The 14,766-nt window shown below is 45.1% G+C and overlaps 1 protein-coding gene across 1 annotated transcript in view; it reads right to left on the reverse strand.

Moving 5' to 3' along the window:
* Positions 1-14,766, reverse strand: part of ABCE1 (ATP binding cassette subfamily E member 1) — a 91,236-nt gene that overhangs the window by 23,069 nt on the left and 53,401 nt on the right. The window contains exon 11 of the mRNA XM_030191679.1: positions 10,524-10,745. Within this exon, the coding sequence (XP_030047539.1) occupies positions 10,524-10,745 (222 nt within the window). The remainder of the gene's footprint in view (positions 1-10,523; positions 10,746-14,766) is intronic.

Raw genomic sequence — 14,766 nt, forward strand, 5'->3', positions numbered from 1 at the left:
AAATGCTATCTAAGATTGCACTGATTCATTAACTAAGCAGAAGAATTTTGGACTGGCTGTTGAGCCTTAATCTGAGATGTCGACAGACCACAAAAATGAGCTACAATCACTGATCTTTATTTTATTAGGATTTATTGCCTTTTTAAAGAAATTCACTCAATGTGGTGGACAGCAAGAATAAGCTGGAAGCAGGCAATAGACAATTACAACAGTAAAAATATTCAAACAATAAGGTATTATGGCATGTTGTGCTATTTACAATGTCAACACAGAACACATTAAAGTATCAATACATAGCATAAGATGTAAGTGGAGATGGAGCACACATATAAAGCGAAGATACTGACCTGTAGCAGGTATTCTCCCAGGACAAGCAGGCTGATAATCCTCACAAGTGGGTCGGCGATCCGCGCCGTCCCGGAAACCGGCATTTGAAAAAGCAAAAAGGTTTGCTGCAGCCTTCTAGCACGCCGCGTATCTAACTGCAAATGCGCTCCTCAGTTCAGTCACAAGTAAAAGAAAGAGAGAGAAGACAACTCCAAGGGGAGGTGGGCGGGTTTGTGAGGATTATCAGCCTGCTGTCCTCGGAGAATACCTGCTACAGGTAAGCATCTTCGCTTTCTCCTAGGCAGGCTGAAATAATCCTCACAAGTGGGGTATCCCTAGCATCCAGGCTCACTCAAAACAACAAACACTGGTCAAATGGGCCTCGCAATGGCGAGGAAAGGGAAATGGGACTTGATATACCGCCTTTCTGAAGTTTTTGCAACTACATTCAAGGCGGTTTACATATATTCAGGTACTTATTTTGTACCAGGGGCAATGGAGCGTTAAGTGACTTGCCCAGAGTCACAAGGAGCTGCAGTGGGAATCGAACTCAGTTCCCCAGGATCAAAATCCACTGCACTAACCACTAGGCTAAGCTGAAACTATATACAACTAGCTGAGAGTGCAGCCTGGAACAGAAGAAAACGGGCCTAGGGAGGTGGAGTTGGATTCTAAACCCCAAACAGATTCTGCAGCACCAACTGCCCAAACCGACTGTCGTGTTGGGTATCCTGCTCAAGGCAGTAGTGTGATGTTAATGTGTGGACTGAAGACCACGTCGCAGCTTTGCAAATCTCTTCAATGGAAGTTGACTTTAAGGGAGCCACCAATGCAGCCATGGCTCTGACATGACCCTCCAGAGTCAGCCCAGCTTGGGCATAAGTGAAGGAAGTGCAATCTGCTAGATACTGGCAATTGTGCCCTTTCCGATGGAGACTCCCCTCCTGCTGAGATCAAAAGAAACGAACAACTGGGTAGACTGTCTGAAGGGCTTTGTCCGCTCCATGTAAAAGGTCAATGCTCTCTTGCAGTCAAAGGTGTGCAAGCTGCTTTTGGCAGGGTGGGCATGAGGATGGGGAAAACATGCTTGCAAGACAATCGACTGGTTCAGATGGAACCCCGACACCACCTTCGGCAGGAACTTAGGGTGCGTGCTGAGAACTACTCTGTTATGATGAAATTTAGTACAAGGTACATCTACTACTAGGGCCTGAAGCTCACCGACCCTAAGAGCTAAAGTAACGACCACCAAAAAAATGACCTTCCAGGTCAAGTACTTCAGATGGAAGGAATTCAGTGGCTCAAAAGGAGCTTTCATCAGCTGGGTGAGAACGACATTGAGATCCTATGACACTAGCGGAGGTTTGACAGGTAGCTTTGACAAAAGAAACCTCTTATAAAGCTAACTATAGGCTGTCCAGAGTTAAGCTTACCTTTTACACACTGATAAGCATTAATAGCACTAAGGTGAACCCTTACGGAGTTGGTCTTGAGACCAGACTCTGAGAAGTGCAGAAGGTATTCAAGCAGGATCTGTGTAGGACAAGAAAGGGGATCTATGGCCTTGCTGTCACACCAGACAGCAAACCTCCTCCATTTAAAAGAGTAACACCTTTCCTGGAAGCAAGCAAGACTCAGGAGACACCCTCCAAAAGACCCATGGAAGTGAATTATAGGCTCTCAACATCCAAGCCATGAGAGCCAGAGACTGGAGGTTGGGATGCAGAAGTGACACCTGGTTCAGCGTGATGAGGGTCAGAAAACACTTCAATCCCCACGGTTCTTCGGAGGACAACTCCAGAAGAGGAGGGAACCAGTATGGCGCAATCAGGACCATGGTTCCACGTTCTTGTTGAGTTTCAGCAAAGTCTTTCCTATCAGAGGTATGAAACCCTTATCCACACTCTTATCACCTCTCGTCTTGATTATTGTAACCTACTTTTCACCGGCCTCCCTCTTAGCCATCTCTCTCCTCTTCAATCAATCCAAAACTCTGCTGCCCGACTCATCTTCCGCCAAAGTCGCTATGCCCACATCAGCCCTCTCCTTAAGTCACTTCACTGGCTCCCTATCCGTATTCAATTCAAACTTCTCCTATTGACCTATAAGTGCATCCACTCTGCCGCTCCCCAGTACCTCTCCAGTGTTCTCTCCCTACACCCCCCCTCGGGTACTCCGTTCTGTAGATAAATCTCTCTTACCTTTCCCTTTCTCCTCTACTGCTAATTCAAGACTCCGTTCCTTTTATCTCGCTGCACCTCACGCCTGGAACAGACTTCCCGAGCCTATACGTCTAGCCCTGTCTGTAGCCGTTTTCAAGTCCAAACTTAAAACCCACCTCTTTACCACTGCTTTTGACTCCTAACTCTCTTGCCCTGTCCTTTATCCTCACCTCTTTATTCCCTTATCTTTAATTGTTCTGTCTGTTTACCTGTCTTATCTAGATTGTAAGCTCTTTGAGCAGGAACTGTCTTTTATGTATGGTGTACAGCGCTGCGTATGCCTTGTAGCGCTATAGAAATGATAAGTAGTAGTAGAAGGCCTGTTCCCCAATGTAGGAGAAAGGCATCTGACACTAGTCTGTTGTGGGCCTGAAGCCTGGAACAGAACTGAGGAACCTTGTGATTGAACTGAGTGGCGAAAAGATGCATCAAGGGGGTGCCCCACGTTCGGAAGATCTTGCGGGCTACGCCCATATTCAGAGACCACTCGTGAGGTTGCATTACATTGCTCAGCCTGCGGGCCAGACTGTTTACGCCTGCCAGGTAAGTGGCTTGGAGAATCATGCCGTGACGGCGCGCCCAAAGCCACATCTGGATGGCTTCCTGACACAGAGGGCGAGACCCGGCGCCCACTTGTTGTAGTACATCGCAACCTAATTGTCTGTTTGAATTAAGATAATTTGGTTGGATAGCCAATCTCTGAAGCATTCCAGATATCTCGGAGCTCTAGGAGGTTGCTTGAAAATCTGTTTCCTGGGGAGTGGGGGGTGGGGGTGGGGAGGAGAGACGGGGACCAGGCTCCCTGAGTGTGAAGCCCATCTACATGAGCCCCCCCACACACACACACCAGGAGAGATGCATCCATCGTCAGCACTTTCTGCTGCTTTGTCCCATGGTCAAATTGGATCGAATCGTCCACCGCTGAAGAGAATCAGCAAAGTCGGTGGACACACGGATGACATCTTCTAGATTCCCCTTAGCTTGACACCGTTGGGAAGCTAGAGTCCATTGAGCAGATCTCACATGCAGACACCCCATGGGCGTAACATGAACTGTGGAGGCCATGTGCCCCAAACGTCTCAACATCTGCCAAGCTGTGACTTGCTGTGACGCTCGAACCTTGGACACTAGGGACAGAAGGTTGTCTGCCTATGCCTCGGGAAGATAGGCTCGAACCGGAGTGAGATGGGACTTGGGGTAATTGATTACAAACTCTAATAGTTCCAGTGTCTGAATAGTCTTCCGCATGGACTCCCAAGCACCGTCCTCCGAGGTGCTCTTCACCAGCCAATCGCTGATATAAGGGAACACATGCACTTCCAGTCTGTGTAGCGACGCTGCAACTACTGCTAGGCATTTTGTGAATACTCTGGGAGCTGACGATAGCCAAAGGGCAGTACGTAGTACTGAAAGTGCTGTGCTCCCAGCCGAAATTGAAGATACATTTCATATCCTGATACTTCCAGCTCACAGGAAGTAAGTGTCCTTTGAGTCCAGAGAACATAGCCAATTGTTTTCCTGAATCATGGGAAGAAGGGTGCCCAGGGAAGCCATCCTGAACTTTTCTCGTACCAAGAATTTGTTCAGGGCCCTTAGGTCTAGGATGGGACGCATCCCCCGTTTTCTTCTGCACAAGGATGTAACTGGAATAGAATCTCAGCCCTTCTTCCCCTGGTGGAACGGGTTCGACTACATGGGCCTTCAGAAGGGCGGAGAGTTCCTCTGCAAGTACCTGCCTGTGCTGAGAGCTGAACGAATGAGCTCTCAGTGGGCAATTTGGAGGTTTGGATTCCAGATTGAGGGTGTATCCTAACCAGACTATTTGAATCACCCACTGGTCAGAGGTTATAAGAGGCTACCTTTGGTGAAAACACATCAACCTCCCCCCAACCAGCAAGTCATCAGGCACGGACACTTTTATTGTGGCTGTGCTTTCCTGGAGTCAGTAAAATGTCTGTCCCTTGCTTTTGCTGGGGAGCTGTAGGGGCCTTGGGCGTACGCTGTTGACGGGAACGAGAGCGCTGGGGCTAAGCCTGAGTAGGCTGGCGAGACGCTGGAATGTACCTATGCCTAGAATAGGAATAGGGAGCACTCCGTGACCCATCAAAACACCTCCTAGTTGAGGTGGTAGAAGGCGGCGCCCGGCGGGAGACAGAAGCCATAGCATCTGTGTGCTTCTTGATCTGGTCATCTAGATCTTCTACCTTCTCTCCAAAAAGATTATCCCCTGGCAAGGAACATCCACTATCCTCTGCTGGACCGAATGGTCCAGGTCAGAAACACACAGCCAAGAGAGTCTGCGCATTGCTATACCTTGAGCAGAGATCCGGGATACTACATCAAGTGTCGAATGCGCCCCTGGCCAGAAATTTACGACACGCCTTCTGCTGCTTGACCAGCTGGCGAAAAGGTTCGGTCTGCTCCGGAGGGAGGGCACCAACCAAACTAGACAGCTGCCGCACCGAGTTCTGTAAGTGGATGCCCGTGAACAGCTGGTACGATTGTATACGGGCAGCGAGCATAGAGGCATGATACATTTTTCTCCCAAAAGAGTCCAAGGTCCTAGCTTCTCTGCCTGGGGACGTTGAAGCATAGTCTCTAGAACTCTTGGCTCTTTTGAGGGCAGAGTCCACCACCATGGAGTTGTGGGGTAACTGAGACCTCATAAACCCAGGTTCACTGTGGATCTGATACTGAAAATCTGTCTTCTTAGGGATCATGGGGCCAGACAGAGGGGACGCACAGTGCCGCATAAGGACTTCTCTGAGTACCTTATGCAAAGGAGCTGCCACTGTCTCTTTAGATGGAGAGGTGTAATCCAGGACTTCGAGCATCTGAGCCGTGGGGGCTTGTCCTCCACGTCTACGGGGAATGTAATGGCCTGAGCCATTTCCCGCACAAAAGATGAAAAGGAGAGGCTCTCAGGAGGAGATAGTCTCCTTTCAGGCGGAGGGGGAAGGTTTTTTTGTCCTTTAGATTGTAAGCTCCTTTGAGCAGGGACTGTCCTTCTTTGTTAAATTGTACAGCGCTGCGTAACCCTAGCAGCACTTTAGAAATGTTAAAGAGTAGTAGTAGTTCAGAGAGTATCCCAAAAGACTCATTGGAGAAAAAGTACCTGGGATCTTCCTCTGACTCCGAGCGTTCTTCCTCGGTGTCAGAGAGCACTTCCCTCAGTGACTTTCGAGATAGAACCCGACTGGACGCCGAAGACCCGTGGGGTCTTGATGGCGATGTCGAGAAGCTGACCACCGCATGGACTGTGGTGAAGCTTCCTCCATCGACATCGATGGGGAGTTGACCTGGGTGGCAGCCGATATCAGAGCTGCAAGTAGCGCCAAGCTCGGAGACCTCACCGCGGGTGGCGGGCCAGACATAACTGCAGCAGGCGGCAAGGTAGGCATAAGCACCCCCGACGCCGATGTAGTGTGACGCAGCAGTCCTTTCAGTTCTGGAAGGCCCAAATCCGCTCATTGAGAGACGCCATCGGAAAAGGCTGTGGGGCCAGTGGAGCAGTCAGTAGCAGAGCTGCCTGGGGTTTGGCAGCAGGAACTGGACTGCTGAGAGACCGACATGTCGGCACCTCTTGCGTGGAGGGGGAGTAGTCTTTCTGGCATCGATGCTTCCCTCGATGCCACCGCCGACCTCGAAGGACCGGATCGAGCCCCCAAAAGTTCTTCTCTTTGGGCTTCTCGAGCAAGTTGAGTCCTTTTCTTCATACGAAGGCAAACGGTACAACAGGCTGGGATATGGTCGGGCCCAAGGCACTGGATACACCACGAATGGGTTACAGTGCCTGAGATGGTTCGGTTGCATCGAGAACAGAGTATGTGATTGAGTAGAAAATAAAGCACAAAAAGGGGAAAAACGGCCGAAGACGGCCGCGACTAAAAATAAAAGGAAACCTGACACTGGCCAAAAAGTAAACCTAAAAAATAAGAGGAACTTAAAAAAAAAAAATTATATATATATATACACACACATATATATATACACACACACACACACACACACACATATATATATATATATATAATACTAAAAGAAGGAAAAAGAAAGGGGAGAAAAATACAAGTCGCATAAGCAGGCACTGAAGACTCTTCAGGGTGAAGAAGCGGAGCCAGGGTAAGCAGCTGCTGCTCCTCATGCGGGAAAAAAAGCAAATGAGGAGGCTGCGTGGGAAGGCACTCAGCACTTGCACAGTCGGAACCACTAGAAGGCCCCAGCAAACTTTTTTGGTGTTTCAAATGCCAATTCCCGGGCCGGCGCGGATCGCAAACCCACTTGTGAGGATTATTTCAGCCTGCTTGTCTTTGGAGAAGACAGAGTAACAGGAGTTAAACAGAAAATAAGGGTGATTAGCTTAAGTCAGAAAGGTGAAGGAAAATGATTTCAGCTATAGTAAGAGTGGATTATTAAGCCCCACTATAATATGTGCAGCTGATGTTAATCATTGTGTGTTTGACTATTTAGTTAGTTGCTCCTTCCGTTAAAAGGCTTGGAAGAAGAGTAAGGCTTTCACTTGCTTCCTGAAGTAGGGACAGACATATTAAGCGAAGCCTTTAAGGGGTTGAGCTTCCTTGGGAGAACCTTAGTAACTATGGAGGTGCATGGAGGGAGATCCTGTTCAAGTACTCTGGTCGGTTTCCTTTAAGGGCACGGAGATCACAGTTTTAAATTTATCACTGTATTGTAATAAGTAAAGTTTTGGTCATGCTACAGTATTCTGCATCAATAGCAGCTGGCGCAAATGCTGTTTAGTCAGACCAATGTAAAGTGCATTACAGGAATCTAGTTGATGTTACAGTATGAACCACTGTGAGAAGACTTGTCTTAATGTATGGAGAGACAGCACAGTTGTTGCAGGCAATAAAGGCAGCTCATGAGAGTTGCTTGGATTTGGGGTGATCACCATAAGTGGTGATCTAGCTGTAACCAAGGTCCTTGTGATCTGCAAACTCAAGAAGTTCATAGCTCCCAAAAAAGATTTTGACATCAGGTATGTAACTGCTTGTATTACAGACCCATAAGACCTCAGTTTTACTTGGGTTCAGGTAAGGTTTGTTGTTTTTAGCTAATTATTTAATTGCTGTTATATAAGTAGTCAGTTCATTCAGAGCTGTAGGTAAGTCTGGTTCAACAGGTTTGAGCAGCAAGTTACTGAAAGGTATCCAAGCAGTAATCTGCATTATGTCCCAATAACAGCTATGTCTGAAATTATTGATCACCCTATGCCTGATGAATATTTGTATTTTAATGCCCGCTTTATAAGTAACAAATCACACTGATTCAGGAAATGATAGGGGATACTCAGGATGGGTTAATTTTTGTGGTTGAAATTTGGATTCTGGATTTAAGTTCCCCTTCATTTTAAGTATTTGTCCATCAGGATATAAGGTAATAAATTGTCCATGGCATAATATGAAGTGAGGGGAGGGTTGGCACTTTTTTTTTCAAATCACATTATTAGTTTTATGAATTTTAATTTAGTATTTATGGTACGCAAATTTCAGAATTCATCAAATGTCTCTTCTTTGGTAATATTAATATACAGACCACCAGGAAGATGGATTTTAGCTCAGAAGAAGTTGCTTTAAGTTATTACACTATACTTCTTTTTTGAGTTAACACTTTTGGGTGATTTAAATCTTCATTTATAACATAATGATGCTAATACTATTCAGTTTTCCCAATTTTTATAGACTCCTAAAAATATAGTTCTGAGTCCCGCTCTGCCAACGCATTTTAAAAGACATACTCTTGAATTTATAGATTATTTGCCCTGTGTAACAGGGGCGTAGCCACGGGTGGGCCTGGGACGGGCCCAGGCCCACCCATTGTCCCTCCAGGCCCGCCCATCCACAACCTTCGCGCGCTGTCGCTGCCCTTTTGTCCAGCGGAGGCAGCGTTCAGCGTTTCCTTCCTGCCCTGTCTTCTCCCCAGGCTCCGCTGCATCGTCCCTGCAAGTGGAATCCTTTTCAGCCGTCGCACTGCGCTGCCATACACACAGGCAGCTTCGCTCCTCCCCCACCGCGTTCATCCGGCCCTAAACAGGAGGTGCATCAGCGAGGGCCAGAATGGACGCGGCGGAGGAGAAGCGAAGCTGCCTGTGTGTATGGCAGCACAGCGTGACGGCCGAAAAGGATTCCACTTGCAGGGACGATGCAGCGGAGCCTGGGGAGAAGACAGGGCAGGAAGGAAACGCTGAACTCTGCCTCCGCGGGACAAAAGGGCAGCGACAGCGTGGGAAGGTTGAGGATGGGCGAGCCTGGAGGGAAAATGGCTGAGCTCCTGGGACATGGGAGGGAGAGAGGAGGAAGGGACTTGAGGGAAGGGAGAGAGCTGCTGGGACATGGGAGGGAGAGGAAGGAAGAAGGGACTGGAGGGAAGGGAGAGAGCTGCTGGGACATGGGAGGGAGAGGAAAAAGGGACTGGAGGGAAGGGAGAGAGCTGCTGGGACATGGGAGGGAGAGGAGGAAGGGAGAGCTACTGGACATGGGAGGGAGAGGAGGAAGGGGCTGGAGAGCTGCTTGACAAGGGAGGGAGAAGGGACTAGAAGGAAGGGAGAGAGCTGCTGGACATGGGATGGAGAGGAGGAGGGGATTGGAAGGGAGAGAGCTGCTGGACATGGGAGGGAGAGGAAGAAGGGACTGGAGGGGAGAGAGCTGCTGGACATGGGAGGATAGGGAGAGAAAGAGGGGAGATGGATGAAAGGATGCAGAGAGAAAGGGGAGAGACTGGAAGGATGTGGAGAGAGAGGGGAGACTGAACAGAAAAGGGTAGAGATATAGACACTGGATATAAGGAGAGGGGAGATAGAGACACTAGATGGAAGGAAGGATGAGGAGAGAAAGAAGGAAGACACTGGATGGAAAGGTAGGGAGAAAAAGGAGACGCTGGATGCAAAAGAAAGAGGGGAGACACGAAGGATGGGGAGAGAAAGAGGGGAGCTGCTGGATGGAAAGAGGGAGAGGACAGAGTAGGGAAAGACTGGAGAATAAGAGGAAGGGGCATGTGGAGAACAAGGGTGAGGAAAAGATGAAAAGCCATAGATGATGGACAGGAAATCCTGGCAAGAGAAAGACAAAGGAAAGCAGAATCTAGAGACTGGGAGCAACACAATGAGAAAAAGTAAATGGCCATACAACAAAGGTAAAGAAAATAATTTTATTTTTAATTTAGGATAAAGTAATATGGTACCTGTGTTAATAAAGTTTCGGAGACCAATACTTCCTTCCTTAGGTCAGGAGAGGATACCATAACAGCATTATACTGACCTGAGGCAGGAGGTTCTGGCCTCTGAAAGCTCATTGAAAAGGGTGTTAAGCTATTAAATTATTTTCTGAAACCTGATGCACTGAAAAGCAGCACTTTACCCCTGTGTAACAAATGCATCTGATTAGTGTGACTAAATTTTGCTGGGGAAGGGGGGGTAGAGAGAAAATTTTGTGCCCACCCACTTTAGGTTCAGGCCCATCCAAAATTGGCAGTCTGGCTACGCCACTGCTGTGTAAGCAAACAACCGTTAACTGACCACTTAGAATGGAAGCCGGTCACCTGGTCAGATCATTCTCTTTTAAATTTTTACCTCAGACTGCAAAGTGTGTTAGGTCAAGTTGATGTCGACCGTACTTTGTTATAAACCTGGTAAATTTGATCTTTGTTAAATTTATTTGACTCAGAGCCTCCAGTTCAATCAGAATTAAGACTGAAATCCTGATGTTAGGAACCTTCATTCAAATTACCTAAGAATTTTACTGTTTTATAATCCTTCTCCCCCACCTTCCTACTTAATGTAGCTGTCACTTCAGAGACAGTATTGGGTCAGGGGGCCATGTACTGCGATTTCTACCAGAACTCTGCAATTCCAGGTTGTGCATGCTGCCCCCGCATCTCCAGCTGACTTATAACCAGTATTTTTTTTTGGTGGGGATCATATTTTCCTGAATACAGTATGTAGAACCCACAAACACTAACCATTCTCTCCCAGCATCACCATGATTTCGGAGTCTGTGAACTCTCCAGCCACAATGCTGAGCTCAAACTCTCCCATCCTCTTCTTCATTGCAGGGTACTTGTACATACACATCTTTTTAACTTCCTCTTCGTTTGCAGTCTCTGCCACTTTAAAAACTAGTGATGCATCTCGAAAACGCAAGTTTTCTGTGGGAACGTATCCATCCAGGAAAATATTTATACCTAAAGGAAATCAGAAAGAGTCTGCAGTTGTATGGCAACTTAAAAAGCATATTTTATGAGAAGCTTGCATTCATATGATTACCCAAAATTCAAAACAATATTAATTGCACAAATTCAGACCAGAACAGAACCCTGACACATAGTATTATGCAATATAGAAAGCCAGACAATCTGTACACTGCAGACAAGATCAAAACTGCTATTCTTAATGCAGGTGTACCTTTAACAAGGAGACTGGCACAGAAAAACATTAAATTACATGGGACTGTATGTACCTTTCCATTTTATTTAAGCAGGAAAGTGCACAAATAACAATATGCCAAACAAATCACAAAATGCGCTTTCAGAAAAAAGTGTATCACTGTCAGCATTTCCTGTTTCTTCACCCAGCAGTGACAAGAGAGAACTGGCTTAAAAAGTGGATTTGAGTGGCTGCAGAAACCACCCAGGGAAAAGAGGAATCCAGTGGCATCTGGTTCCTGATAAATTTCCCTTGAAAAGGGACTTGTACCAGTGAGATCAAAGCTCAGGATCATACTTACCAGTGCTGCCATCAAATATCAGGAAGGAACCAAGGCCACCAACTCCTAAAAGAATTATTCCACCAAAGTGCTTATCCATTACAGGTGTTCTCCATAAATAGTAAGATAAATCAGACCATAAAGTGGGTGACATTTAATGATGTCAACACAGGTGGCTATCTCAGAGCTCAAAAAAGTTTGGGATCTGTGGGACTTCCCTGTAGCAACATAATCATGAGTCCCCTCAGTCTACTGCAGAAACTATGAGTCAATTTCCCAGAAATGTGTCTAAGAACCCTGTTTCAGGCAAACAACTTCACTTCCTCCATTAAGCAGGATGAATTGGCCACAGAAGTATAGAATTCCATAGCAGATCAATTGCCCTATTTTTGTTCAGAAATTTTATCTTGGTAAGGCAACCCAAAGTATTTTATTTGGGGGGGGGGGGGGGGGGAGGAGAAGTTGATTTAAAACACCCCTGCTTGTTCAAATGTATTGTCTCAGACTTATTGTCCAGATGCAAAGGTGTAAAAGGAAAACCTGTTGGATCTCTATATATTTCTTCAGTGGAAAGTGAAGGATATGGCCAGTGCTGCCATGGCTGAGTTAATATGCTTTCACTGCATCAGTTAGTTGCAAACCTGCTATGACAAGACAGTGGAAAATACAGTCCACTAGCCAGTTTGATAAAGTTCTTTTATCACTATTTATATTTCAAAGAGAACATTTTGTCTTTCATGAGCACATATATATTTCCTCATTCAAGCAATGTAACAGGTATTTTAAACACAATTTTGCAGTTTTGACATATGCGAGTTATAAGTTGTATAAAGAGACTATATTGACTTACATATACTATACGATGTGTACTGTAAGTACACAGATATATATACATATAAATAGTTATTTTTAAATTCATGAGTAAAGTTACAGCTACTGAGAAAAGAACTTGTTGGTTATGTATTTTAGCCCTACTGATTCTATGGCCTAAAAGGCGTGGTTTCATGAACTGAGCTAGAATCACAAGTGAGGCATATTTTCAAAGCACTTAGCCTTCCATGTTCCATAGAAACCTATGGAACTTTGGAAGGCAAAGTGCTTTGAAAATATGCCTCAAGGTCACATAACAGTCTACTGACTGAAGGTTTTCTTTGTGAACAGACACCACAGCATTGCTCAGACAGGATCTGAATCTACTGGTGAGGAATCTGAAATTGAGACTTGGCCTGCAGGGAAACCGTACCTTAAAAACTAGAAGGAAAAAGTCTGTTGGCTCAAGCTAGAAGGCGACTAGTTAAAAATGTTGATGTTAAGACTGGCCCAAAAGAGGAGCTGTGGTAAAGACTGAAGTAGCCCAGGGCCATTTACACAAACACGGAGAGATAAATAATTAAAAATTACCCCCATCAACCGCTAGGCAGATTTTGAACGCTAATAAAGGTTCTTTAAATTGGCTGTATGTAAACCCAAGTAGTCTAAAAAATAAGACTGCAGAGTTATCATACTAAATGAAAACACAGATATAGTAGGCATCTCAAGAGACTTGGTGACAGGAGGATAATAGGGATCAATAGTATCTGGGACAGTGATTGCGGTGGAGAAACAGTTTGCCACCTATTTGTGTGTTTTTATTTATTATTATCTTATGTAAGCTTTTAATTTATTTTATTACTGGATTGAATACTCTCTTGCCTTTTGTCTTTGTTTTCTTTACTATCAATAATGACGTTCCTTTCTTTCTATGTTTTTAATCTGTACACCGCTTTCACCTGCTCTGGAAAGGCAGTAGAACGTTCCCAGTAAACTATACGATACCAGAGTACAAATTATATTGAAATGATAGAGTGGATCAAATTGGGGGAGTGCCACTGTTCTGGAAAAGTTGGGAGGAATTGGAACACCGCATTGAGAGCAGCCTTTCCACCACACTTAACACTACCCGTGTTAATGATAGCAAAGTGTCCATGAGGAAATAAATCGTGCAGGAAACAAACAGCAACAATCTTTATGAACACAAATTCCATGTGTGCTCGAGGTAGGTATAGAACCATCACCCTGGACAGGATGGAGAGAGACAATGAAATGCTAACAGGAATGAAAGAAAAAAATTCTTTACAGCAAAGCTACATAGAGCAGTGAATGCCTTAAACTTTATTCTTTGGTGAAGTCCTTGATGGCACCTAATATGATGATAGTAATGTGAAATCTGTGCCTACTGTTGAGAAATTGGCATATTTTTTAAATGCAAATAGCAACAATTAGAACAGGGTTGATTAATAATGATCCAGTGGATTCATTGGGTTCTGCTAATGTGTCATCTTCTGTTACCTAGGATACCTTTAGGGCTATACTTAAGAAGAGAAATCCTGTGTTGTGTATCATATTCAAATCCAATTCTGTTTCTGGTTGGTAGATCTATGAGATCTGTCATGTATCCTGGGACTACGCTGTAGATAATTTTGTGGACTAGAGTGCAGATTTTGAAGATGATCCTTTCTTTTATTGGGAGCCAGTGCAGCTTTTCTCGGAGGGGTTTGGCACTTTCGAATCGTGTTTTACCAAATATCAGCCTGGCTGCTGTGTTTTGAGCGGTCTGGAGTTTTTTTTTTTTGTGAGTTGTTCTTTGCATTCCGCATATATTCCGTTGCAGTAATTTGCATGGCTTAGGACCATTGATTGTATTAGGTTACGAAAAATTTCTCTCGGGAAGAAAGGCTTTAATCGTTTAAGTTTCCACATTGAGTAGAACATTTTCTTTATTACAGAGTTTACTTGGCTCTCAAGGGTAAGGTTGCAGTCGATTGTGACCGAGTATTTTTAGGCTGTCTTGAGGTAGGTGTGTCCTGGGGTGTTTATGGTTGTTAGTTTGTACTTGTTGTGTTGAGATGAGAGGATAAGGCAGTGTGTTTTTTCACTATGCAGTCACCAAGAAAGCAAACAAAATATTAAGGATTATTTGAAAAGAAATGAAGATCAAACCTGAGAATATTATGAGTTTGTATAGGATGAAGCTGCAATTGTGCTGAGTACTGTATGCAGTTCTGGTTGCCCAATCTCAAAAAGGAGATAATTGCCCAACCTCAAAAAGGAAAGGTTCCGAGAAGAGTGACAAATGATAAAAAGGCCAAATATTTTTCTTACAAAGAAAGTCTAACAGGACTAGAGCTCTTAAGTTTGGGATAGAGACTCCAGAGAGGTGATATAATAGATGTTTATTAAATGAGTGAGGTAGGCAAGTGAAAAGTTCTTTTTAAAGAAGTATTTTTTTCACAAGGTAGACTTAGGGGTACTTTTTCCACAGAGAGGGTAGTGGACATCTGGAATGCCCTTTCAGGAGAGGTGGCAGAGTCAAAAAAGGTGAATTCAAAAAATATGTGGGACAGACACAGGGTATGCATAACTACAAAGAAGATAGGAACAACATGGCTATTAAGGTGTTAGATTCCACTACTCTTGCTCAACAAAAGGCTGAAGCAGGATAGACTTCTATGGTCTGTCTC

Source organism: Microcaecilia unicolor, chromosome 2, assembly GCF_901765095.1.
Source record: "Microcaecilia unicolor chromosome 2, aMicUni1.1, whole genome shotgun sequence".
NCBI lineage: Eukaryota > Metazoa > Chordata > Amphibia > Gymnophiona > Siphonopidae > Microcaecilia > Microcaecilia unicolor.